Source organism: Austrofundulus limnaeus, unplaced genomic scaffold (genome assembly GCF_001266775.1).
Source record: "Austrofundulus limnaeus strain Quisiro unplaced genomic scaffold, Austrofundulus_limnaeus-1.0 Scaffold0, whole genome shotgun sequence".
Classification (NCBI taxonomy): domain Eukaryota; kingdom Metazoa; phylum Chordata; class Actinopteri; order Cyprinodontiformes; family Rivulidae; genus Austrofundulus; species Austrofundulus limnaeus.
The window spans coordinates 7,246,689-7,273,304 of record NW_013952402.1 but is presented as its reverse complement, the minus strand read 5'-3'; the positions used below and the strand labels follow the sequence as shown (position 1 = coordinate 7,273,304).

Genomic DNA, 26,616 nt, shown 5'->3' with positions numbered 1-26,616 from the left:
CAAACCCATCATTAAGCCTGATGATCTGTATCCACGACGGAGCTTTGACCTGAGCACTGGGACATCTGCTGACGAGCAATGCTGTGGCTGATAACGAGCTGGGAACAGAGTTGAATGGATGAGAAGCAAGGAAGAGGAGAGGAGAAAAGGATTAGAAATGATCACAGGAAGAGGAGAGGGATCCTGAAGTGATGGGGACAACACAGGGGGAGGAGGGAAACTTGTGAAACAGAAGAATAAAACAAAAAGAGTAAATGCCAGAGGGAGAATATTTATCTGGGTGTCACACTGAGGGATGGGATGGAAACTGTGGCAAGGAAGACAGAACAGTTTATTCTGAAAAGATGCAACGTATCAGGATAGCAAAAATCCTTGAACCTGAATGTGGATTATCAGTTCTAGTGGGAGATAAATATCACAATGCTCTGAATACATCTGTGGACCTAAACCGCTAAAATTAATTGCTTTCCACTCTCAAGACAACAAAACAAGCAACTAAAACTCTATACATTGTTTTAGATCATGAAAACGTGGTTGTAAATCATTTGATTAAAACGTATTTATACAGTGTCAGATCGTTGTTTTAACAGAAAACTAATCACTCCAAAACCAAACAGAAGATTAATGTAAACACACATTTTTAAGGTAATTTAGCGAGTCCAAAGGCAACAATCAACGCAGCTTCTGTGTAATAACACTATCTTGGGAGGCATTTGACCTCATGGATTCCTTTTCATCCCAGTTGATCCTCATACTGCTTACGGAAACAGTCTCCCACAGGAAAGAATTCCCAGCAACGCTCCTGGTACATTTTCCACACATAGGATTCCTGTAAAGTCCACAGAGTGGTTATTTATCTTAAAGGCACATCTAATGTATATATGTGTCTGCAGTAAGCTCAGTAAATTACTAAACAGTTTCCAAAAAACATAACTGAAGTTTGAACCTTTTTTATTGTTGTTTAGCACAACAAAATGTTCAAACATCAAACTTTTTGATGACTTCCACTAGCTGCCCTCTTAGTCTGAGAAGATCAAACCACTTGAAGAAAATAACATTTCCCAAAACRCAGTTCAGTTCAATAGCACCGGCACCTGAGTGTTAAAAGACTCTAAAAGTTCTTTATGCTCTAATCGATTGTGCAATTTCATATCTCAGAACCAAAATCCAAATTGTTAAGTATGAAAAAAGTTACTTTTTTTAGTGATTGAACACAGAAGTCCTTATGTAGTTTATACTGCACACCTATTTTTATAGATAAACCAATGAAAGAAAAAAGTTACCCACATGGCACAAAAATATTTATCTTTGATCCGTGCAACAGGTCATGCACAATATGTTACTACTAAAAAGGAACTGACCATTAAGTAGAGCACATGCAGAAACTTAAAGCTCAGTCAGGATTGGTGTGTGGGTTTAATGCAAGAGCAGCATATGAGTGAAGAGACAAACCGTAATCATAAGGRGCCTGCCTGGCTTGGATTACTATCATTACTGTGCATTCCTTGGGCTTTAGAGGGATTGTGCGAATGCAAATTTGGTCCTATTCGAAAAGGTTACACTACAGCTTTGTCATTATCATAGCAAATGCTAGCATTAATAGGTCACTGAGACAGGGGGGAAGCGTTGTGGATGAATATATTAAGAAAGCTGATCTTTCTGTGACAGTTAAATTGTTCAGCAGTCTTTTAAAGTGCCCACCTAATTCTTTCTTTGATGGGATAGTGCAGTATAAAAGGAGAAATAATTTTTTATACCTGCCCAGTGTGTTCGGTTTCATCCTTGTTAATGAGATACATCAGGAAAAATCTGCAAGCACACAGAAGAGAACGTAACCTTCATTAAGGGGAAAATAAAACTGCATAAACATTTCCAGCATTAAGCTGAGTAGGTTTGCAATAATTGAGAGTGSAGTTGTGTAATTTCAGATGGAACACAATCAGATAACAGAGGTGTCTTTTGACAATCTGGTCATATGTGGGAAAATATTGCGTGACTGACACGAATGAAGAAATACAGAGAATTGCAAATATTGACTATTAAGATTAAAGTTTTGTTGTCATCTTTTTTTTCCAGATGAACCAAAAATGTCACATGAGATATCAATGTAAATCTATAGTAATGAAAAGAAAATAGTCAAGCAAAAACATGCTTCATCCACAGTAATCAGGCTCAGTAAGCTTTTTCTCCCACCAATTAGTGCAGAAGCAACTGGGCAACATAAAAAATTAACAATTTTCACTTTTTGTGAACGTGAAGCTTCTTGACTCAGTGTGGTATGAAAAGAAAGATCTATTTTTATCCTTATAGCATGTTTTTTATTTTAGCATGTTATGGGCAAAATGCTCAATAAACCTGTGAAATTATGCTTATTTGTTTCCATATTTTGAAAGTGTGGATTTAGATTTTTTTAGCAAAAAATAAGAAAATGCAGAAATATTGTTAARCAGAGTGAGGTATTTTTCTCATCACAAGCCTGCTGGTTATCTAAGACTTTACATGAGAATTTTAGAAAAACTCAAAAATATATGTCATAAATATGTACAGTATATAATGTGACAAAACAATAGGAAAGATGGGCATTTAAAATGTCTTATGAACAAGACAAAATTTTACAACAAATGTAAAAAAAAACACACTGTGTTATGTTGGCACTGATGGTACATCAGAAATAATTTGTTGGAAGGCAAATACATAAAAAAATTGCATATTTGTGCTTCTGTTGTTTATTAACAATGCCTATCTTTTACACAAGTCCACATTTACAACTATCATTAAGTTATGCTGTTAAGAACCAGTTTTGATGTTTGTAAAAATGTGATGTTGAGACAACAACAAACCAAGACCTAGGAGCAGCAGCAAACAACTCACAGGTAGTTGGCCATATTGTGCTCCTGCAGAGTGTGAGTCTCAAAACCATGMGGGATGTTATCGAAGTACTCACTTCCTATTCCACATATAAAACACTTGGTCTGCAGAAAGAAGAAGATCTCAGGATTTATTCAGCAAAAACAGGAATGAAAAATGAAAAAGAAAAATGTAATATAAGTCCAGATAGAAAAACTRTGTTTTTTAGTGTTCAAATTACATAAAAATTACATATTTAGTTTCTTAATTGCAGACACACAAACAAAAAAMAACAACCACATTTTACCAACATATTGTTTTCTCCTTCACAAAGTTTTTTTCCCCAACATTTCTCTAATATGAAACAGTGTAATTTACCTCACCCTAATTCTTTGCAGAAAAAAATGAGCAAACAAACATTGGTTTAATGTTTGTTTTAGTTTTAATGCGATCTGCTTGTTAGGTCACCTGCATTTAGAGCGATAAATTTCCGGAGGATGAAAGCAGCAGGTGAACCACATTTATCATTGCTGAGTGCAGTGAAGCATAACACTGCTGAAAGGTAACATCTGGAGTGAAAGTTGCAAAATCACTAGGAATGTTTTGTGTTTTGGGGACATGCGTAGTGGAGAAGAGACCTTATGAAAACTATGAAGATTGCTGTCGATGACTTATTTTAAAAAATGATTCGAAAACTAAATTGCATGATATTGTGCTGCTCAAACTTTGTAAAACCTTGTCTTGCTTCTGTTCTCTTTAGCCTTTAGTAGGCTACAACATTTTCCCTTTGATTGGATTCATCTTGAATCTGTTTTTCAGTCCACTGAACCGTAGATGTCTTTTTTTTCCACCATCTGACACTCCATAGTTGTATGCACTGTGGCTACTCTGTCTGAAGACTTAATCAGAACAAACAGTGGGTGTAAAACTAGCTTTGTAATGCCATTAATGCAATTTTAAGATTGCTACAAATCTATATAAATCTTATTAAAGTTGTGACTTTCTGAGATTCAAATAGTTACAGAGTAATTGGTCTTTTAATGCTGCAAAGTTCGAATAGCAAAAGTGTGCACACAGGAAGTCTTTTTATTAGAAAAAATTTAAGTCTTCACCTCCATGTCCTCTTTCACCTGTTCCTGCTGGTCTCGAAGCTCTCCGAAGGCATCAATTATTAAGCCTAAAAGAAGGACAAATTTGTGTGACTGGGCAAGAAATGCATGTATGCAGTGTCATTTTGTAGAAAACCTCTGAATCTGTGGAATGAAGACATGCAGCTGACTTTCCAATCTAACAAGAAATATGTCGCCTGTTGCTCTCAAACAGTGATCGCGATTTATTTGTTTGCACTGTAGGCTGTCCCGAAAATTTACGATGTACGTTTATTGCATTTTGTCAGMTTTGGTATGAGAGAAATTTGACCTGTGACTCACCCTGAATGATGGCCAGGAGGATTACAATGACAAAAAAGAAAAACGTTATGTCAAAGATGATTCGTTCCACCTCAAACTCATCTCCAGCAGGATCTGCGATCTCATCACCGATGCCACCGCCAGCACGCACTCCCACATACATGTGAAACATGTAACACTATGAAAAAAAGAAAGTGGCATTAAAGCTGRCATATTTAAGTACAGAGCTATTATTTATTAAAACATTATGGATGGACGAGAGGATTTTATTCCAGGACATGTTTTGAGTAGTATATACAGTATACAGTATATGAACTAGTGTTGTGCTCAGATAACACCTCATGGAGAAAAATTCAAGCTGAAGAAGACGATTGATTTAAAGTTCCTTCATGATTTTTTTTTCCCCATTTGCTGTATTTGGGGAGCATTTGGAGGAACAAGCAGAGTTTTTATACAACTCTCCAAAGCAGTACTTTTTTCAATCAATATCCTGCACCTCAGAAAGTGTTACTCAACTAGGATTTTATGTAAGTGTATGAGGTGAGAAGAATTACCATTTACGTTGTCTGGCACAGACTGTTCTGTGCTTTTGAGTGCTATGGCCTTTATTCAAAAGCAACTGGAACAAAATCAAAACTGATTTTGCTGACAGTCATTTCTCAGCATTTCTTCAGTGTCAAAAGGTGACAAAGGTTGTGGTATTCCAAGAAAGGGGTAGGGATTTTAAATCACTGTCATTTAAGCCTGATAATCAGCAATACAGTAAATGTGATGGATGATTCATTGTAATATTTCCTGCCTCCAATAATAACAGAGTTTATTCAAATGCTATCACTGTACAGCCGCTTGCCTGTGACTGACAGCAAAGTCCACATTAGAATAGAGAGGAGGTTGGGTGTTAATGCTGTGAATAGGCAAACAAAAGGGTAYTCTGATGCTTCAAGTCACTGTTTCATCCATGTCTCTCATCTTAAAGAAAAAAAAATGTTGCTTTCATTTTAGAATTGGGGATTAGCCAGAACCATCCTTTGCCTTTCTCGATCGGAGGTCAAAAAATGAGATGATGTGTAGTGTTTGTGTTSTGAAAAGATAAACAAACACGTAAACAGGGTTGTGAAAAATATGAGTTAATATTAACTCACTGTTAGCATGTCGTTGCACTTCATGTCTTCGGTTTCCTTGTCTTTGCTCTTCTTGTAAAACTTCCTGAAGAAAATAAAGGCTACAACGGTGTACAGGTACACCACAACTGCCAACAGACCCAGAGTCAGCACCAACTAATGGATATTTACAAAAGAGGAGACAAAAGCAGATGACACTAAACATAAAACGTCCTTATGCAAAATCTTCAGTATAATGCTAGACAGTAAATGTAAACTTTATAGGCATTTTAAATGCATTTATTGATCAATGGGTAGGGAATTAGGGCTCAAACACACACCTGTTTTCCATTGTGTGTGACGGAGGAAAGAATGGTACGAAGTGTCTTAAAGCCCATAGCAATATCCAAAAGATGGGCAGCAAAAAAGAAGTTGTTATAATGACCCAGAACTGACATGGTCATGTACCATGCCAAGTATAAAAAGGACTAATAAGCAAAGAGAGACAAAAATAATGCATATTAGATTGGAAGAAGAGAGAGATAAATGTGTATTTTAGATAAGGTTGAATCACAGGATATTACTATCACCTCTGCAGCACRTGCAATTGTATCAAACGAAATCTAACCACAGAAGATTTAATCACTAAATATTGAACAGGTTTAACACAAGATGCTAAGTCATAACGCAATATTAGCTTTTATAAATTAAAGGAAGTAGTACCTTTATCTTTGCTTTGGCATAAAGCAAACAGGGAAAATCAAATCAACGAAAAGCCATAAAACACTGAACACAAACTTACATTATCTGTGAACACAACACCTAGTTTCCACACCTGGTACTTTACGTCAACGGAGTTAAATCTGAAATAAACAACAGGACCACAACAACACACAAAATACATGAGCACCAGGAAAATAGGGTCAAAATGTCCATGAATGAAATGARACCTCTTTGAGCTACAGTGTGTTCTTCAACAGAGTGTTTGTTATGTGATGACATCTCAGAATGTCCTGTTCCCCCTCAAGTACAACATAATGTTCTGGGAACCTTCTTTTGTCAAGTAATGTGTGAGGTAACACAAAGAGACACACACATCCTAAAACACAAGTTTATCATTTTAGTGAAATACTTCATTATAAAAGTATTGGCCGGCAATATTCATTTATCTGAWATGTTAGTTCGAGTTGTAACTACACAACCTATATGAGTCAGAAGAGTTGCTGCGTACTGAAAAGATYGTCTTGGAAAATGTATTCACTACAGAAAGGGCAGTATTGATTTCATGGTTTGGAGGTTGTTTTCACCTAAAAAGCAGGCTGTTTGTATKCTAATGCACTGTGCAGGTGTGCAACATTGCTAACAGCGCTACAAGCTTCCTGTTTAAGTAAATAAAAGTGCACATTTTTGTCATTAACAAAATGCATATTTTRTTCTGGAATAAAGACAATCTTAATCATTTATAAATACTTCACCATGATTACCTAAAACTCCAAACTAGACGCAACTAATATCAAACAATACCTGTATCTTTTCAAAGATTCAGAACTGCAAAGACCTGGACATTTTTAAAAAGGTTCAACACTCACAGAGCACTCCAGTTTGTGTCTCTCCTGAGCCTCTTGTTCTCTGTTCTTTCAGAGCTGAAGTCCAAAGCAGCTCGGTCCAGACCCAACAGTTCATTGATCTTCTTACTGCCATAAAAGTCGCCATATTTATCCATCACCTAAMAGAGCAAAAAGTCAAGTTTAAATAATAACTCCTTTAGCTTTTCCCCCTTCTAAACAAAGCATGGCAAGTGAGAGCAGAAGGTAATTGGCTGCATTGTCTGCACAGTCTGAATCATAATGAGATGGCAGCTTAGCTCTGCCGACAAGATGATGGTGCTGCTTATGCAGTAACAACTCTCGAAGAAGTAAAGAAATGATACCACTATTCAAGATGTATGAATATTTTAGAGATGCAGTGRTGAAAAATCATGATGCAAAAGCAATTAAGTAAATCATGTTGCATTTAAGTGAAATAAAAAATTCACTTATTGCTCATTGTTTACCAAAGATAAGTATTGATCCAGCCTTTTAGTTTAGCCTTTATGCATGATGTGCTCAAACACAGCATCATGACAAGAAAAATAAAGTTCCTAATCTCATTATCTAACGAACACAGAGTTCTCTTAATGAGCGGCTGCAGCTTTAAGAGATTTAATGTCACTTGTTTAATTAAGGTAAAATGAGAGCCAGCCAAAGCCTGGCTTTCTTACACAGCCTACCTTATTATCTCAAACAAATTACTCTAAAGTGTGGCAAGCTAAATTCAAATGTGCATTATTAAAAGGTCAAAAAAGATTTTACCAGCTAATTCACTGTGGACTCTTACAGTGATGCAATGCGCAGTAATAAATGCAAGGTGTGAGTGACAGTTTTATGTTTGCCAACTGTTCACGCTGGAAGTAAAACACCAAAGGTAGACTGAAGGTACTATAATMTGTCAACTCATAGAAGTCAAAGTCAAAGTGTTTCTTGCAGAACACATTATGGACCAAGTCATTATTTTCACTCCGTTTAATGTGTTTGTGTAGTAACACAATCAATTACTTAAAATACATTATGCGTTTTGCTAATAATAGCCTCAGGCTTTCATAATCAGCTCTGCTAGTTAACTTTAGTCTGAAAACAGAACCACAGCATCCAGCTCTTTACCTAATATTTATTATTTAGGACATGAAAAATACCTTTTTACCATCAACATACAGCATTGTAACAATTTTTTTAATCAATATGATTACAAATATAAGCACATATGTATATTTTTATAGAGAATGAATGGCAGAACTTTACCTTTCTTTTCACAAATTTATCCCAGTAATTACTAGGAAATGATCTGGAGAAAAGAAATAAATAAATTGAAAAACAATCACATATGCTTATTTTAAAATATTTAAATACAATGCTAAATGACTTTTCACTCACTGAAAATTTGTAAAAATACAAGTGTCATGTTGATGTTACATTGTCATTTTTAGTGATGTAACATCAAGTTTTAAGTGACTGCTGCGTCTCTTAAATGTAAACAACGAATGTTGGTTTATTTGATAATATATATTTGATCAAATGTACCACATTAAATTAAAATGCTTTATACATACGGTGTATTAATGACCAGTCTGTCCCACTGYCCTTTAACGTCTTCCTCAGGAGGCTGCTGTGTCACATACAATCCGTCAAACTCCAATCTGCGTGCCACCTCTTTCTCACGTTTGAAGATCACTAATGGTACCTTTCAAGCAAATGCACTTGGTTAAACACGTTCTGACTAAGTTAGAAAACTAAGTAAAACACAGACTGTATCTGCCAGCATGTGTTGTTCTTTGGTGATTTTATAGTTTTAAATCAATGTCTGACTGAAAATGTTGGATAGAAAATTACTCATAAATAATGAAAGTGGTTCATTAAATGTGTGCAGAAGCATGACATCATGTTTTACCTTGAGGCAGTAGTAACCAATAATACAGCAGAAAGAGATGATTGTGTGTGCAACAGCAAGGAAATGGAGAGATGGCTCCATGTAACCAGTGGTTTCTTCCAGCACAAAATAAACTCTGCTACTGTTGTCGTGTTTTATAGGAGAGTCCAGTTCCTCCCTGTTTATAGATGAGGCCAATATTTCCTCTTCTTTGGATATGGGTGAGGATGTGACCTACAAACAGTGAGAGACAAGGAGAAAGATGGTGCTTAGTGTAGCCCTTTGTAACTTGAGCTTTAAACACGCTTCATAAATAGTGATAAATAAACAGTTTAAAGGTTTGTGAAAAGACAGCCACATTAAAAGGTAGAGATRCCAATTTATTTATAACTCAGGATAGCCACCTAATTAATGCCAAAACAGCGAAGGGGCGCCACATTAGTTTAGACTTTTGTTTCTGCAGTTTCACCTCTTTTACAAAATGGATTTTAATTTTACAATTAGATCACAGTTTAAATATTATTACATAAAGAATTTTGGGCAGAAAATATTGCTGCTTCTTTTGTTGTATTTAAAGAAAATGAGACAATCTCATTTTTTCCATGAAGTAAGTCATGTCTAAACACAACAATACCTACATACATGATTTACAATAGAATGACTGGACAAGAAATTGTATTTCTGTAAGGATGCAGCATATCCTAAAGTTTGCTCTCACCTTAAAAAACAGAAGGATGAAGTTGATTGCAAAAGCAACAAATAGAGCCAGCAAACGCATGTTGTAAAAATTCCTTGCAAAGTAGTTCTAGGGGAAAACAAATGAGAAAAATAATCTGATGGAAACTTTTTTACCTTTCATATTTTTGCAGGAAAATTCAAGAAGGTGTAAGTATGCATCCTTATCAGTGTATTGTGTGCATATTGTGTGTTGGTGTCTTTGTTTCACCAGAAGACTCTTGTTGTGGAAGCTTATCATTTCCCAGAGAGCAGATTGTTGGCTCTGTTGTCTCTTTTGCTTGTTTGGTCTTCTCTTGGTTCTCCGTTTCACCTTTTCTTTCATATTCCCAGTTTTCTTCTCAGTTTTCTCCCTTTTGTAAACAGTCCAAGAGTGAAGGTCAAACAGATTCAATTTGAAAAGAGAATAAGGACAATTGGATAAAAAGTTTAMCTTATAAAAGTTCCCCTTATTTTATGAATTGTGTGACTTTATATTTTAGTTTTTACTAAAATTTTGAGTCAAATTTTTACAATTTTTTTCTATTATGTTTAAATTATTTTTAGTCTTATTTGATCAAAATTCTTTTACAAAAACACTTACTTTGTATTTTGAAACTCTGATATTTGGTCATTGTCTGGTCCTCCTGAGTCCAAGTGATGTTTCAGCTTTTGTCAGTGTTAAAAAAATAGAATGTTAAAAAATTAGAATAATTATCAGAGTATCAACGTGTTAAATTAACTGATTTCAAAGGCACWAACACAATAAGATATTCATACCACTTCCTGGTGTTCTGATGCGTCAGAGTTGGRTTTTGCTGTGGATGTGTTGAACAAATCCGTCAGACTGTCAGTGAGATCCTGAGTTACCAGTCGGTACTGACCTCCCTCCTTTGTCAGTTTGAGACCAAATATGTCTGACAACACATCCACCTCTCTGGGAAATGTCACAGATGCCATCTGCCCAATCACCTTCAAATCTGTCTGGGATGAGAAGCTAGCAGAGTACTTTCTCAGTCTATCTACACTGCTTGGCACCTCCATGACCTCATCAAGAGTGGGTTCAAGGATACCACCCAGCAAGTCAGACAACCTCATCCTTTTCACTCTCTCTATGAGCCTGCCRCTGAAAAAGATTACATACAGTACATACATGACGCTGTGAATGACAGCATAAATGCTCCGGACCTGAGCCATGCAAATCAGCCTCAGAAGTAAAAGTAATGTTGTAAAGATATCTTTCAAAGTCATTTTCATCAGTGTCCTAAGGTTTTTCACAGACAGTAGACACACTGGCAACATCCACAAATTATAAATAAAACATGTTCCCTTGTTGTTTGCAGAATTATCTTTAGCCTCTTCRTCCTCTTGTTTTCCAGCACACTTCTCTCCAGTGTTGGAGCCAGAAATCTGGTCTGCAAGCTGCATCTCAAAGATGGTGTCTTCACAGAAATTGACAAACATTTCCATTTTCTCCTTTTCTCCTCCCTTATTGACCACATCAAAAACAAACTGYCGCTTGGACTCTTTGACCTGTGGTTTCTCCCACTGTGTGCGATTGTATTCACTGATCTCAAAGTACACACGTTCAAAGCGCTTCCCACTGCCAAGGATCTCAATGCGTCCAAGWCTGGGCTGGAAGTAAGTCAATACACAATCTGCTAATTCCATGAATGTCTTCAGTCTAGAATCTTTGGGCATGTGTTCAGACAAATTGGTGAGAAGCACGGCGATACTGAAGCCGATGTCTTTTGCCGGCTCATGGAAGCGATCTACAAAGGTCTCGTATTCCACAGTTTGACCATCATTTGTCTCCACACAAGAGAGCAGGAAGTGGATCTCAGTCTGGGAGAAACGTTTACAGGTTTCCATGGCTTTCTGGAGGTCTTTCTTGCATATGTTGCCCATACAATCAGGGTCATACTCTCTGAAGCCTTCTGAGGATGTGAGGTCTTTCAGTTTGAGGAACATGTCAAAAAACTTGAGAATCATCTCCACATTTCCTGATGATTCCACCAACATATCCACCATCTGCTTTCCAATTGTTCCATTGATAATGTTGCCTGGAGAGAAAAAAATCATTATGGTAGTGTACGGAACCAATTAGGAAAATGTCTCTATCCAAATAGATATGGACCACTGTAGTCATTACCTAATATTTGTACGAGCATTTTTTTGTAATATTGGTATTTGTTACCTTCTAACATGGAAAGCAGGAACACAACCATGTCCTTCTGCAAGTCCATGAGCTCCTTCAAAAGTTTGATTTGCTTTGAATCCTGCATTAAACAAAGTTACATACAGTATAGAAAATGATTTGCTTCATTTCACGATTCTTTGGAAACCGATGAAACAACGATTGTAGCAAGTCGTACTTGTAACAGCACCACAGAACAAAATTGAGAACAGTTTGAGTAGAAACCCTAGAGTACAGTGCAACCAAGAACATTATCAGTTTTACATGTGGTGTGTCTTASAGGAAAAATAACTACAATAAATTTCTCAGGATCACTGTACTTTACCTGAGAGAGTTTCATCTGCATCTGAGCAAAGACATGGAGGAATCCCACCACAGCATCCCAGAGACGGCTATAGGCTAGACTTCGTTGATTCCCTGTGCATGGGCCCTGGATGAACACATGATAAAAATCCAAGCAGCTCTGGGATATAGCCTGCTCTCAATCTTAAGAGTAAAAGGCTAAAAGTACTAAGGAAAATCCTTTGACATTTTAAAATACAAAATCCAAATTCATCACAAGCCACCACCAGAAAGAGGTCAGATCAGTTCCAAATTTATTCTGCAGCATGAATAATTTTGGAAGAATTGCTTTTACTTTAATGTCTTAAAACATGAAAAATGTGTACAATTTATGTATATACTAAGGAAAAAAAGCCCAAAAACATTAATAGCATGATACTTCAGACTGACTGACCTGGATGTACTCTGTAAGGGTGTTGAAGACCTGCTTGGCTACTTCAATGGCCTTGGAGAAGTTGTGTTGACCGAGCGGATCAATCACATCCTTTCCTGAGTAGTACCAGTAGAAGTCACTGATTGACTCCTGTCATGTTGCACAAAACAATGTTTGTGGGTTATTATCAGAAATAAATTATAGAGCCTCCGAGGATTGTTATTTTCATAATAGGTTTGTAGTTTTTATAAAGACATTCGGTTATTATAAATATCTCCAGTGGACTGAATTATGTTGTGCCCAGAAATACACAAACACAAAAGAAAAGAACACTTCATCACAGCAGGCTTACCTGCACCCTTAGCAAAAAGTCGACAGTTGAAATAATGATGTTGACAGTGGTGTTGTTTCCTGTTTGGGTTCTTAAATAATTTTGGAAATCTTTAAAAATAAAAAAATAAAAAAATAAAAATCAAGATGAATCTATTTTATGGACAGTAGGAATAGTACAAGTGTTCTACTCCTTGTAACACTAAGCATGAGTAACTATTCCTATAGATGTCAAAAGAAACAAACAAGGATCATGAACGGTACAATAACACATCAGTTAACATTTAAGATAAATTACCAGAGTTATGTCCTTCACAGAGCAGCTGCAGGAAACGGAATAGATCACAAGTCAGGTCTTTGTCTGGCATTACTTTCTCTTCTCGGAAAATGATGAATGGATTAGTGTAGGAAAGAAAAGTAAAAGAAATAATGTCATACTGCATAAAAAGTACAAGAATACACAAGGTTATGAGAGAGAATGTGAAAAAACACAATGAAACCAAAAATCAAGTCAACATGGCATAAAAATAATAGATGATGTTAAAAATGAAAACATAATAAAATTTAGACTGAATTAGAGTTTTTTAGCCAGCTCCCCTGCTTTGGCACGGAAACAGTAATGTTTTGTTTTTCCATTTGAATACCATACCTGAGCTCTCATCCGTGGCCATGCCTAATCCTTCTGCTTTGTTCTGCCTCTCAAATGCATTCAGATCCAACACACTGAATGGCAGAAAATCATACACACACAGTCTTTTTACTTCAACCATTTTTATCAAATCAGTATGTAAAGCCTGCCCTCCACTGTGATATTTAACAGGACTCTTTGTCTATCATCACTCACCTACATGCCTGCATGAGCCCAGCCATGCTCTGAAAAAAGCCAACATCCCGCTTCTCTCTTAGATAATCCAGCATTTTCTGTCAAGCACAGCCATCAGAGACAAGGTTTGATAGATATCACTTAAAGGCAGTGTAAGTGTGATATTATTCATTATTAGTGCAAGTTTTGCTGCAGTGCAACTATTTCAATATTTAGTGCTTGAGGTAAAGGAATGGTCAAAGTCTTCTATGGAAAATACTGGGCAATTTTCTTTATTATACTCATCATTATGATCATTTATGAACTCAATGAAAAAGTGTCAACAAAACAAGATRAAATGTTCTGGAGACTGAATGCTTTGACTTGCATAACGCATGATTTTGTTTCTTTTTTCTTTCTTTTCTTGTTTCTTTATTTATTTTTGTGTTAATTCTAATATTCTTTTAAAAAGAAAATCTGAACAGTTTTATAACAGATGTCATGTGGAAGTTTCAGAGTAAAACAACTCACAGTTGTAGGCAAAAGCAATGTATCACCTGCTGAACTGTGACATTYCCTCCGTTGAGAATAGCAATACCAAGTTTCAGAGTGGGGGCAATCATGGAGCTCATGGTGCCTAAAATTATTTAAAAACAGTTTTGATGAGAAATGCTATAATGTATTAGTCACATTTTCATATAAAGTGGTTATTTTAGATTGAAAACTGAGTACGAGCTTTGTTCAGTTTGAATCTATTCCTTTTCTGAAGCAACTCCTTGAAAAAAAATAATAAGACCATAAACCAAGCTACAGGTCGATTCAAAACAAGCATTGATTTGTATGAGCKCCAAAACTATGACTATTACATAACCAGCGGTTGCTATAACTTTGTAGCAGGAGGCTATAGATCTATTCCTAAGTGTATTGATCTAATTATTGATAGGCTGGCACCAGTAATTGAGCAACTGGCCCCGGTAACTGAGAGACCGGTGTGGCAAATGAGAAGGAGACCATTCAACGGAGAGGCGACTAGCATGAATAAGCTGGCCTTAGCATTGGAGAGGCTAGTGATTAGCATGTCTAAGCTGCTCACCTACTTCATTAGACACAAACATTTTTTAATAAAGAAAACTTTCTCAACAAAAATTGACAGGTGTTCCTTAGACAGAATTTACTGTTTAATATGACGTCAAGCATAAATATTAAACATAAAACATATTACTGTGAAGCAGACAGYTTTAGTCACCATCTGAATTAGCAGCTGTGTTTGTGTTTGTCTACTGGTTGATAGTGCTGTTTTTTTCTCTTTGACCAAATTATGAGAAAAGCCAGAACTATCAAGTTGGGGCTTTTTAGAGAACGTTTAGTTTACAGCTTTCTTTATTCAAAAAAAGTTTGTAGGTTAGCAGCCTAGGCAACTGCTGCCTACGCTGCTGYTACAAGGAYATAGCAACTGCTGGTTGCACAATAGTCTTAATTTTGGCCCTCATACCGWRCCATAATTTTSTACCTTTGCTGGCACTTATGGTTTGCAGGACCATCTCAGCCGCTCCTCGACCATGCAGCCTGGCCTGCTGGTACCGCAGCTTCTGTTTCTGCATCTCCTTCACCTGAACCACAGAAAACACAATCCTTTTTAAATTAACATTATTAACAAGTAAATAGCAAATATGATCATAAAAGAGGTTCATAAGGTGTCATGAAATAGTAAGGATTTATTTTGAAATTTAGTCAATTTACTCACTTCAAAGCTTTCGACCTCCTCGCCTTCATCATCATCATCATCATCATCATCATCATCTTCCGTACAGCAGCTCTGAGAAAATAAACGGCGCAATGATGATGCAAAACAAGGCTGAAAATTTAATAACTCAATAAGAGATAAATAATATATTTAATACTTCACCTCTTAAGTTTAAATACAATAAAACAAACTCAAATGTTTATATCCTTACAGTGTAAGTTCTTACTGTAACAATAAAACAGTAACTGTCCTTTGTTACAATATACATAGTTAAATGTTTTCAAATGGTAAATGGACTGTACTTATCTGTTATCTCTTATCTGTACTAAATACCTATCCTATGTATGATTCAGAGGCTTTCTTTGGCTTTTACAACTATAAAATTTATTTATTCAAAAACTATCTCACAATTTCCTCAAATAATGATGTAGATTCTCAGTCATTGAGGACGTGTCAAATTAAATCCAATTAGAGTTAAAAATGCAATTCAATTGGACTTTTTTTTCTAGTTGGAGATGTTTTGATCCCATCTGCCACCCTGGATAGGGAAGGAAAGTCTTCAACTGCAGACCAGAAATCCAGTTGTTTTGTTGTCTTTTGTTTTACTTTTTATGGACTCACGTTATGCCACATCCGTTCAAGCTAATTAAATGATTTGCAGGAATTTGTAAACCCTTTAAACTTTAATGAGGCTTTCTTCACAGAGAGTTACCTTGGCCATAATAACAGCATAGGACTTGTAAAGGCTGTCATTTTCATGCTTACTGTGAACAAGAAAAACAAACAATAAAAGAGAGTCAGAATAAAGGAAAGTTCATGAGTTAATCTCTGCAAAAATAATGGTGCTCAYTGATGATTCAAAAATCAAAATCACAGTCCCAGAATATGTCAAACATGTTCTAACAATTTTTTTTTCTTAAAACTAGACAAAAACTGTAAATTATTCTTTCATCACTGAAGAATTATGGATTTTCATGKCCATGCATATCTAAATAAAGAATGTAACAATACATGATTCTGCCCACAACTTGAGTCGACAAAAAGAACAAGACCCAGAATATACCAGAAAGTATTATTGCAGGATAAAATCTATACATTTATGGCCCTTTAGGAAACTCAGAAAAATTATACAATTCAGGCTTTTGAAATAAAAAAAATGAAAGTCAACAAGTTAATAATAAAAAGAKCATAATAACTCCACTTCAGGGCAATTTACCATTGACATTCCTGATCAGTATTAAAAGCAGACAGTTTGTTCTGCATAACAAACACACACTAACCTGCTTCCAGTTAGAGCATTTCGACTGAAGAGTGTAATGAGTTGTAGAAGTGGATCGATCAGCTTGGCACCTTCTTCCACATCCTTTACCTCCCCTTTGTCACCTCYGCACACGTTTATCACTCCTCCCCTCTGGAGGCCAGGGAAAGAGGGCAAAACTTCTAACAAGTGTCCATATTTTATGTTACACACTAGTCCAGGGTTCTGCAACCTTTATGATCAAAAGAGTCATTTGTGCTCTTTGTCTYATTAACAAAATGTGTTTGGAGCCACAAAACAAGCTACAACTGTGATTATCAACTGGTGGTCCGTGGGCCTTTTTGAGGCCTTTTCGGGAAACTTTATGGTCAGTGGAGGTGACATTACAAAACTAAAATAAATATTATTATTATTATTATATTGTTTATTATTATAAACATCAGGACAACTGAAAAGACAATATTCATGTAAACAAGAAAAATACTGTATATTGTTTATACCGAATTTCATAAAAACTAGTACAACTGAAGTATTCAGGCATATATGTTTGTTTCTAATTCTCATTATTATTTAGTCTTCAAATTATTTAAAGGTAATTCTGATGGATTTGAGAGAAAGAAGTTGGATTATTTAAGTAAACAACAGGCCAACATGTTTTACTTTTCTTATTAGTTGTATTGATCACATATTTGCATATTTGGTCACATTTTCAAAGAGCCACTGCAGAGGGACCAAAGAGCCACATGTGGCCCCAGAGCCGCAGGCTGCAGACCCCCGCACTAGTCAGTCAGTGTTTTATGTCCGACTATAGGTACACACCATGTTTGTGCCTTAACACAAAACACAAACATACCACTTGCAACTAATTAAATCATTCAGGTTTGACTTCAAGCTAAAATTTTGTTTTGTATTTCTAAATTTTTAAACAGAATCATAAAAAGTCAAGAAACCCTGGGATAAAACAAAACTAGTTGTCTTGATTTAGTTTTGATAATCTGAATTAAATTATAGAAAATACAATGTAACATTTTTCAAAAGAAAATAAAGATGTGCTCTGTTAAACAAAAATTCAACCATAAGCTTCTAAATGCTAAAATAGTTTTCTTTAACGGTAGAACAGCCTTTATCGTCAACTCACAGCTAAATTCTCCACAAGCATCTCTTCAAAGTTGTGAGTTTCAGAGGAAATCCAGAACTTAGTGTAGCCTTGGAGGAACAGGTTGACTGCTCGATGACTGAAAGGGAAGAGAAATTCGTAAAAAAAATTGAAGGAATAAAAGTAACAAAAGTGGGCAACAAGGGAAATAAAATCTAAAATGGAGACTTGTAACACCAGCTGACGCCTTAATCTTCTGAAGAACAACTAAAACACAAAAACACTAAATTTGTTGATAATGAGTAAAAAAAAGCTTCAACATCTTCCCCACAAATAAACAGATGTTTATGGAGAAACGTGGAATAAAAACCACATACATTCTTTAAATATACATACATTAGAGTGTTTTGTTTTATTTTATTTTATTCCTTTTTTTTAGTATTAAGTACCAGGTATTTTTACCGAGGTAAGTTGTAGAGTGGAGTCATCCTTAGGCAGGCCACCACTGCATGTTTTCTCTGTTTAGATAACACTTTGGACCATGCCGGCTTTTTACTTCTTTGTGGGTGTTCCACCTGTTTAAAATAAAAAAAGCTCATTTGACGTGCACATAAACCTCCAGTTTCCAAGAATGTGCAGTAAATAAAGGATTGGTTTGACTTATTGCGGATCGTTTACCAGGATCAAAGTGTGAGAACAAATTAAAACAAATACAGCTGCAACAATGTAGGAAGGTGGGTTTATATCTGGCTACTGTACTACGTAAGTGATACATAGAACTATAAAAATTCCTTCTGATTCAAGGTTGTAAACTTAGTTATATGTTATATTTTGTTTATATTTTAGTCAAAAAGCCAAACAGAGCTTGAAGTTATTATTCATGACAGGTTTGTCTGCTGCTAAATTGAATACATTTCTGCCTACCTGCGAGCCTAACATGAAAAACAAGAGAAATCTGATATCTTACTTGGCTGCCAGCTCTCAAAACCAATCAAAAGTCACTTTTTCTGTGAATCCATGTCCACCAAGCAGGTATATATAAAATGTTGCAACAATGTCAGCAAGAGATAATTATCTTGGAGGAGATGAATGATGAAGAAGACAGTTCAACAACACTTACGACTACCTTCATCTCACTTCACTTCACTGAACACACACAATTCTCGGAGCTTGGTCTAATCATTGAGGGGGGATGGATGCACCCAATGTCACTGTATCTACAGAGGCCAAGACGGCAAAGGATGAAGCCTCTGCTCGGTCTTAATCATTTTTTTTTCTTTCTTTCTTTATAGAATCGTAAAGCTCACCTGATCCAGGTAATAAAGGGCCTGAGCTATTTCTAGAATCCTGTCCACAGTCCTTTGTGTGTCAGAGAGAGCCCCGAGCTGTGTTTGGTGTTGAGCATTAAGAATCTCCTGCCTGTCGYTGTTTGATGCCTGAAAGGAGAGAATGTTGCATTTATTTATTTGGTTCTGAGTGAAAGGCTAAAGCGGGCATGTTTATGGATTTATTTTAATAAGAAAAAAAATAGGCTAACACCTGTAGTAGGAATAAAAGGAAGAAACAGAACTAAAATAAATAATCACTTTTTCAAATGATTGTACCTGTTTTTGATTTCTAGGAATTTTAAGTCTTAAAAACAATAATCGCAAAAAGACAACAGCAAAAAAACAAAACAAAAAAAAATCATTCAACCAAGTGTAAAACAAGATCCATTCAAAATAAAAAAAACAGTTCTCCTAATCATCCATTCTGTCACTGACTTATGAATAAACATATTTATCACTGAATTAGACATGCAGAAATGATGCCTGCAGATATTGCACTGTGTGGTGTGTTTGTCACATTCATGTCTCCGGTGAACAATGAGTCCATGACAAGGATTATTAAAATGACAGCTCTGGATTTTACAGGCTAGGAGAGCATTTTCCAGTTTAATATACCAGACACTTGTTGCACAAATTAAATGGTAAATTTAGTCAGCTATAAATAAATATGATGAATGGTATCAACAAAATGGGGGGTGCTATTCTTTATTAGACTAGCTTTATTAAACTCAGTTAAMTCACAGCTTTTTTTCTGCAACCAAGTTTTATTTTTGAGATACTCACAACAATGTCATGAAGATCATTCAAAAAATAGTAAGAAAGTAAGAAAAAAGTTTGATTTTTGTCCATTTGTTTGCATGCAGAAAATGGCTAAAAACACAATAATGGTGATTTTTCATAAAGAGGCTATTTCGACTGAGAAGTTGGATTATTTTTGAAATATTAGTACATGTTTACTCAAAAATCTGTTTAGCAGAGTAYACAGATAAAAGTGCCTTGTTACACTGCTTACCTGTGTCTCAGCACTGTTTATTATTACTACGCATCTTGAAAACTACTGCTGTAAACTGTAGTACTGCAGGAAAATGCAGTATAACCTCTAATCTTTGATTTCAGAGTTTGCAATGAGTACCTTTAACCAAAATATCCATAATAACAAAAAYATAATGAGACTCATTACCTGAACCTGAGAATGTAAAAGGTTGTTGAAAATATGCTCTCGAATCTCATCTTCAGTGTTTTTCTGTGGAAAGGAAAGAATTGAAACCACTGCAGTCTGCTGGTGTCAAATGTGATCATGCATTATTCAGTGCAAACATCTAGAATTACCACTTAACAAAGGACTTTTTGAAGAGAACAAAGACTTTACATGTTTATACATTTCCAACCAACCTGAAAGAAGCCGTTCTTAGCCAACATGATAAGGTTCTGGTCGCCTGGAAAACAAGCCCTGAGTCCCAAAGGAACCAGCCTCTTCATGGCAGCCACAATGAGAGAAGTGTGCACAGAATAGTGATCCCCTTTTGTCTTCATCCTCCTTTTGTCATGGTTAAACTGAGTGTCAAGAAGCCATAAATATGTTTTAATTGTGTTTGTTTGATACAAGTGATTAAACTATACAAAGATGCATTTCTGGGCATGACTGTAGTCATATGATCAAAAAGTAAGTATTGCTGACCTCTGACATTTTGTCATTGTAGATCAAGAATGCCAAGTTGTTAATATCATTTTGGACCACATAGTTCTGCTCCTCCCATTTGAAGTGCTGTTGTAGAAAACAGGTGAAGCTAATGTGCACTTTTTATGGGATAGTACARCGTTCACTCATAAAAATCTGCCAAAGCAGAGGCTTAAAATGAATTTTAAAAAAAATCAGAAAAAAAAGAATTCTGTGTGTCCTTACATGAGATTTGCCCCAGTATATAAAGACCTCTGCCACCATCCTGAACAGCTGCTCAGCCTCAGGGATTGGCTTTTTCAACCATCTGGCTCTGAAACAAAACAGAACAAAACACATTAACACGACAGAATACTCTTCTGTAAAGCTGGACCTAACCTAAAACAGGAACTTAAATAACCCCTTCAGCCTGTCCATCTTTGAATGTTTTAAAACAAAATCATTTACATCTTTAAGACATAATTTTTCTRTAAAATCAGAATCACAAGGAATTTCTCGAGGGATACCAATGCCTTTCATAGTGACATGGTAATGCCAATACAAGACGGTAAAATGGATTCTCTCTTTAACTTTTACACCTGAACTTGTTTTGTTTATGTCTTACCGATTCAAATCAACAAACTGGATGAGGAGAGGATAAAAGGCATAGAGGTCTCGCACCAGGATTCTGTATGTTTCCTCTATTTGCAGCTCTGCCTCAGAAATACAACATCCTTCTGCCTTAAGCTGTTCCTCCTCTAACAGAACRCATTCTGTCCTCTTCCTTAACTTCTCCATCAATGGCAGGAAGTGACTCTTCAACAGCTCAGAGCGAGCTTTGCATATGATTGGCTGTGAAAAAACTTACAGAAATAAAGGCTGCYATTAACAGCTGTCATTTTTTATGTGAGTATAATGACCACAGCATTGTACGGGATCAGAATACCTGCAATTTGTTTCATCCAGTCACCCTGGTTAACACCCACATGATTGTGGGTGATGCGGAGGATGTGGCCAATGAGGTCACTRGCATGCTGAGGAATGACTGTGGTGAAGACTGGCCTGTCGGGCTGACCCTCAGGGCCCCAATGCCACCAATGAGCAATGTAGCTGCACAACATGGGCACAGTGACCTCTGCAACATGGWCATAGGGGGTCTGATGAGCTCCTGCACCAACACCAGCCAACTCTTCCACCTCTTTCAGAGCCTCTTCCAAACAGGGCAGGAGATGACATACTTCTGCAACCTGATCTGGCAGTCCAAGATCTAGCACAGGAAAAAAAAAGTTTACTGATGGTCCTGAGGATTAAAGTGAAAATGGAAAATATCAGTGCTTTACCTTTTATCTGAGACGCACTCATGRTATTATAGATGGAATATGGATTATTATGGTTTAGAGATGGCTCCAGGAAGCAGATGGGAAAAGCCCCAGTAAGGGCTGCCAGGCATGCACCAACTGCTGACCTGTGTCTGCAAGGAGGATCAGTGTGAGGAGGCTTCATGAGTTAGACTGAGCCCTGCCTATCCCGTCTACTGTTGGCATCTGTGACAACATGGAGGAGCAAAAATGGCGACCAAACAAGGRGTTGGCTCACAGCCCTCATAGCAACTATTAGATTAACAGCAAGCCCAACTGAACCTGTGTCACAAAAGTTTTTTAATGTTTTTGTACAATAAACTAATACTATAGTTAATTATGTTAATTTTTTCCAACAGTCATGTAAAACAGCTAGATATACACAAGGAAAATATATAATTTATAAGTAAAAACGATATAAACTAGACTTGAAGTCAGCCAATAAATTAGACATTTTCGCTAGTTGAAAATGTTACATTATCATCCAAATYAGATGAATCACATCAAATCTACTGACTTGTGAAATKAGACATTTTCCTGTTTCTCTTTTGTTGGTACATTCATAACACACACAGCTTTCTGACATTTTTAAAACAACTGATAGCATCTATGATGAGGTCACATGGTCAAGGCTCACTCCAATTGTTATACAGACCTCCATGGAAGGTTTTGATTTCTAGAATCACATTTATGAACATTCTAGACRAAACTGATCATTTTACCTTAAGCTCATGCCTTTTCTCATCAMAAAAATATCTAAAAAGAAGAATATTAATATTTTCTAAGAAATAATGTCGCAATATAAACAGTACCCCTTCATCGAGATGCTGCTACTGGTTCCAAGAGAGTAAAGGCTGTTCAAGATCCTGTAACAGGACACCTGGGTTCTGCCAACTGGGGGGAAAAAAAGATGATGAATATTCAGGAACACCGAGCTGAACTAGCAGAATGCCTTATGGTTCAAGTATTGGATGATTTCAAAGGTCGAGGTGTTACTGGAACTCTCAATATGCTTCTGCTGCTCTGTGTCCAGATAAAATGTTTTAATCATGTGGAAGGTCGRCCAGTGATTGCAGAGGTATAGAAACCAGCTGCTCATCCTACACCTTGGTGCGCAAAGGTTAACAAAAAAACTACTGCAAACGTATGGTGTTTGCTACACCATGATGCCAATGTGACTTAAATGATTTAACAAGCTACAAATGAAACTACTAGAGTGTTTTCAGATTGTATCATATTTACTGATGGAGAATTGTATTTTATTTTTTTTCTCCAAGACCACAAAGGTGTCCCTACCTAGAAGGTCCACTCCATGGGTTTGACTACTGAGATGATGGAAGAAAGAAGTGAGCATAGGTAAAAGAATGGAGGTTGTGTAGTTGAGAAACTTGGCCGCTCCTCGAGTCAACTGGCCTCGACTCTGACATAAAGTTTCTGAGACCTCTTCCACAGTCATCTCCAAATCAGCTGCAGCTGCATCAAAGAATGAATTCAGACAAGWCTGGATAGACTCTGAGGCTGATGATAATGTTCTAGGATGAAAAGGGGAAAAAATATATATTACACATATATATATTTGCTGGATTTTTTGGGGGGGGGGATTATGTAACAAATAAGTTTACTCTACACAAAATTGGAAACTGTAAAACCAACTATTAACAAAGAAAATTGAAAAGTTATACAAGTTAAAGCTGAGATTGGTCTGAAGGACTATAATTAAACCAAGTAAACAGACTAAAATGGTTTCAGATCCATTCATCAGACAAGTCTTAATGACATCAATTTCTGTTGATCCCAAAAAAATGTTCAAGCATCATGCTTCAGTGGCATTGTCTACAGGGAATGAAAGTGATATCTACCACAATTAGATAGCATCAGCGTATCAGAGGTCTAATTACAACAGACATCTCATCCTCAGACATGGTGGTGCAACACTAATAAAGCAGAAAGCAAAGCAAGAAGATCGATTCAAGTAGTGTGACAGGAGTGCCATCTAGCTACCTGGCATCAAGAGCCTGAGTCAGAACGCAGAGGCAGCTTTTAACGTCGGAGGCTCCGTTTCCTAAGAAAACATATGCATCATTGCATTCAGATTATAGAAAAAACACAACTGCTTAGACAGAAGTCAGATGACTTTACAGCTTTAAAGAAGTTTGAATGTTGGTGGATCCAAACGTGAGCAACTGAAAGCAAACAAGCATGCAATAAACAAAACAAAACTAATGGAACAAAAAAAATGTCTGAGTAAATTTTATTTGAACATAATCCTTACCAATTAATGAGATCCGATGTCTTACCAAAGCTGCAAGCTTACAAAAGAGGCTAGTTGTGAACAAGTAACAGGATAAGAAGGAAAATAATATATATATTTTAGTACACAAGATCAAAGACAAAATATAATGGAAAATTTTATGATATTTTTATTAAGGGTTTTTACACACCAAACAATCATCTCCTTTTCTTTTTTTGAGGCACGACTTCTATTATCACTTGAGCGGAGAGAGGTAGACAGGAAATACAGACGATGGCTTTTGACATATTGTTCCAAAACAGGAAGGACAACCTGCAGAAAAGTAAACCAATAGTTACTTCATAAATCCACGACACTGCACCTTTAAATTTCCTCTGGTCAGCTTTCTACATGTAATTAAATTACACACTTGTTTGCCCTACTGCTCCAACAAGGCAACAATGCTTGCCGAGAGAAACATCGACCAGAATTCATGTCATGGCTTCACAAATACAGTAAATCACACTTGTTACAACATCAGTTCAGCCTCAGAAAGTCAATGTGCTTTAACCATGACTATTTTTTCAGAAAATAATTAACTAAAAAGTCATCAGGTAATGTTTATTTATTTATTTATTTGTTTATTTATTTATTTGTTTGTTTATTTGTTTATTTATTTTAATTTTTGTTACACCCATGTGAAGCAGCAGATAGATGAACTGACAAGCAGCCAACATTAGATTTGTTTGTCTGCATGCAGGAGTCTGGTTAAGTGGGAGAAGTGGGTGTAGAGATGTGAGGCATGACTGTTCATAGTCTTGGCTGAATGGGTCTGACTCAGGGGGTCCCATCAATGAAAAATAAACTTTTTTTGCTGCCTCCTTGGAGGCAGAGCAGCGTGGGAGGCTTTAATCTCTGTCCTGATGGCAATCGAAACGCCCACATGGATTTTCGAAATGGTTAAATAAATTACACGGCCACAAAGGCTTTGGCTTATAGGGATTGCCCATGGCAACCGTCTAACAAAACTAATTAGATGTCATAAATGACACGAGAAAAAAAGCTAATAAGAAAAAATAAAAGGCCATTGGAAAATGAAATTGGAAGTGGGTTAAATCAATGTCAGAGATTTTCTTCTTTTTTCCCCACAGAGAAGACTGAATGGGTTTAGATATAAATTTGAGATAAGACAAACCTTCTGAAAAAAGATTATTGGTTGAATGTCTGCTCTCTCTCCTTCAGATATCTGTCGTCTGGCTTGAATCACCTCTGTAAAGAAACAAAACGTTCAGTTTACTTAAGACAATCAGAATTAAACTGTTCAAGTAGACTAAAGCAAACTTGAATGTGAGCTCAGGAGACTGTTTTTTATGATTCAGGAACAACCATCAACTATTACAATATAGTCAAACTTTAGATGTAAAATAAATAGTTACCAAGTTTTAACATGATCTCTTGGGTCTCCTCGGTGTGAAATAACATTCGCTGAAGGAAGGTGTATCCAAAGCTGTTGCCTTTGGCTGGAAAGTCAGTTTCAGTTGTCTTTCGATCCCTGCAGAGTGCAATCAAACAAGATCATAAGTAGGCTCATAGCATTGTTGTGTTGTAATCTAAMGCAATTGTTCTATTGCAAAGTTTTTATCAAGGATTTTATTGCAGTGCTGCACTGGGAAAACAATACATTTATTTTGTCAGGGCAGTGATTAAAATTAATGTGCAACCTGTACAGGTGGGAAAAACATGTGAATTTGATGGATATTAAGGCTGCTGTGTGACGACAGCAGAGCAATATTACCATTACAAGACTTCATGGTTTTACACTACAAATATAAGTTTTTATGTTTTACTTTCCTTGTCATGCATTAAYCCTGTGCGTACCTCCACATTGTGTAACCGTTAAGCAGAAGAAACTTGAGTATATCCTGGGCTTTTTCTCTGAACTCGGTTTTCTCCTTGGCAGTCAGGGCATCGTAGGGTACGAGCATTGAATGGCCTCCACCCCCTGAGAACATAAACGCATTCAAAACATGGGTTTATTTTATTTGTGTGATTATTGAGAGGATAAAACATTAGGATGGTTTGCAGCCATATTATATCACCTTTACTCTCAAGTTCTGATTTCTTTGTTTTAGCCCAGATGTTGTGGTAGTTCTCAGCCAACTGTTCAGCCATGGTCTAAAAACAATATCATCCATTTACTTATTCAGAAGCACATTATAAAATGCAAAACAAGTGTCACCACYTTTGCAAAACCTACTTAAAATATAGGCAGCACTAAATTTCTGGATAATGTCCTGATGCATCTCAGTAATCCAGGTAAAAAATCAAAAGGAAAAAAAATTGTATAGGTCCTCTGGACGGGTTCTTCT

The 26,616-nt window shown here is 36.3% G+C and overlaps 1 protein-coding gene across 1 annotated transcript in view; it reads right to left on the bottom strand.

Annotated features, from left to right (window-relative positions):
• Window positions 1-312: 312 nt before the first annotated feature.
• The window catches only part of ryr2b (ryanodine receptor 2b (cardiac)), a 61,009-nt gene continuing 34,705 nt past the window's right edge, over window positions 313-26,616 (bottom strand). The window contains exons 58-104 of the mRNA XM_014001040.1: window positions 26,347-26,422; window positions 26,126-26,249; window positions 25,684-25,799; window positions 25,443-25,516; window positions 24,459-24,580; window positions 24,290-24,339; window positions 24,019-24,079; window positions 23,314-23,549; window positions 22,830-22,911; window positions 22,000-22,130; window positions 21,606-21,926; window positions 21,285-21,522; window positions 20,906-20,993; window positions 20,681-20,767; window positions 20,395-20,556; window positions 20,183-20,245; window positions 18,982-19,110; window positions 18,137-18,249; window positions 17,717-17,813; window positions 16,601-16,731; window positions 16,033-16,084; window positions 15,321-15,392; window positions 15,087-15,186; window positions 14,134-14,213; window positions 13,619-13,695; window positions 13,424-13,497; window positions 13,073-13,150; window positions 12,797-12,885; window positions 12,466-12,594; window positions 12,055-12,159; window positions 11,730-11,811; window positions 10,313-11,595; window positions 10,137-10,201; window positions 9,765-9,906; window positions 9,537-9,623; window positions 8,840-9,052; window positions 8,502-8,632; window positions 8,194-8,236; window positions 6,946-7,082; window positions 6,159-6,219; window positions 5,698-5,844; window positions 5,399-5,533; window positions 4,278-4,434; window positions 3,960-4,024; window positions 2,872-2,972; window positions 1,758-1,809; window positions 313-829 (exon numbers count right to left, since the gene is read on the bottom strand). Coding sequence (XP_013856494.1) covers window positions 734-829; window positions 1,758-1,809; window positions 2,872-2,972; window positions 3,960-4,024; window positions 4,278-4,434; window positions 5,399-5,533; window positions 5,698-5,844; window positions 6,159-6,219; window positions 6,946-7,082; window positions 8,194-8,236; window positions 8,502-8,632; window positions 8,840-9,052; window positions 9,537-9,623; window positions 9,765-9,906; window positions 10,137-10,201; window positions 10,313-11,595; window positions 11,730-11,811; window positions 12,055-12,159; window positions 12,466-12,594; window positions 12,797-12,885; window positions 13,073-13,150; window positions 13,424-13,497; window positions 13,619-13,695; window positions 14,134-14,213; window positions 15,087-15,186; window positions 15,321-15,392; window positions 16,033-16,084; window positions 16,601-16,731; window positions 17,717-17,813; window positions 18,137-18,249; window positions 18,982-19,110; window positions 20,183-20,245; window positions 20,395-20,556; window positions 20,681-20,767; window positions 20,906-20,993; window positions 21,285-21,522; window positions 21,606-21,926; window positions 22,000-22,130; window positions 22,830-22,911; window positions 23,314-23,549; window positions 24,019-24,079; window positions 24,290-24,339; window positions 24,459-24,580; window positions 25,443-25,516; window positions 25,684-25,799; window positions 26,126-26,249; window positions 26,347-26,422 — 6,354 coding nt within the window. The 3' untranslated portion in view covers window positions 313-733. The remainder of the gene's footprint in view (window positions 830-1,757; window positions 1,810-2,871; window positions 2,973-3,959; window positions 4,025-4,277; window positions 4,435-5,398; window positions 5,534-5,697; window positions 5,845-6,158; window positions 6,220-6,945; window positions 7,083-8,193; window positions 8,237-8,501; window positions 8,633-8,839; window positions 9,053-9,536; window positions 9,624-9,764; window positions 9,907-10,136; window positions 10,202-10,312; window positions 11,596-11,729; window positions 11,812-12,054; window positions 12,160-12,465; window positions 12,595-12,796; window positions 12,886-13,072; window positions 13,151-13,423; window positions 13,498-13,618; window positions 13,696-14,133; window positions 14,214-15,086; window positions 15,187-15,320; window positions 15,393-16,032; window positions 16,085-16,600; window positions 16,732-17,716; window positions 17,814-18,136; window positions 18,250-18,981; window positions 19,111-20,182; window positions 20,246-20,394; window positions 20,557-20,680; window positions 20,768-20,905; window positions 20,994-21,284; window positions 21,523-21,605; window positions 21,927-21,999; window positions 22,131-22,829; window positions 22,912-23,313; window positions 23,550-24,018; window positions 24,080-24,289; window positions 24,340-24,458; window positions 24,581-25,442; window positions 25,517-25,683; window positions 25,800-26,125; window positions 26,250-26,346; window positions 26,423-26,616) is intronic.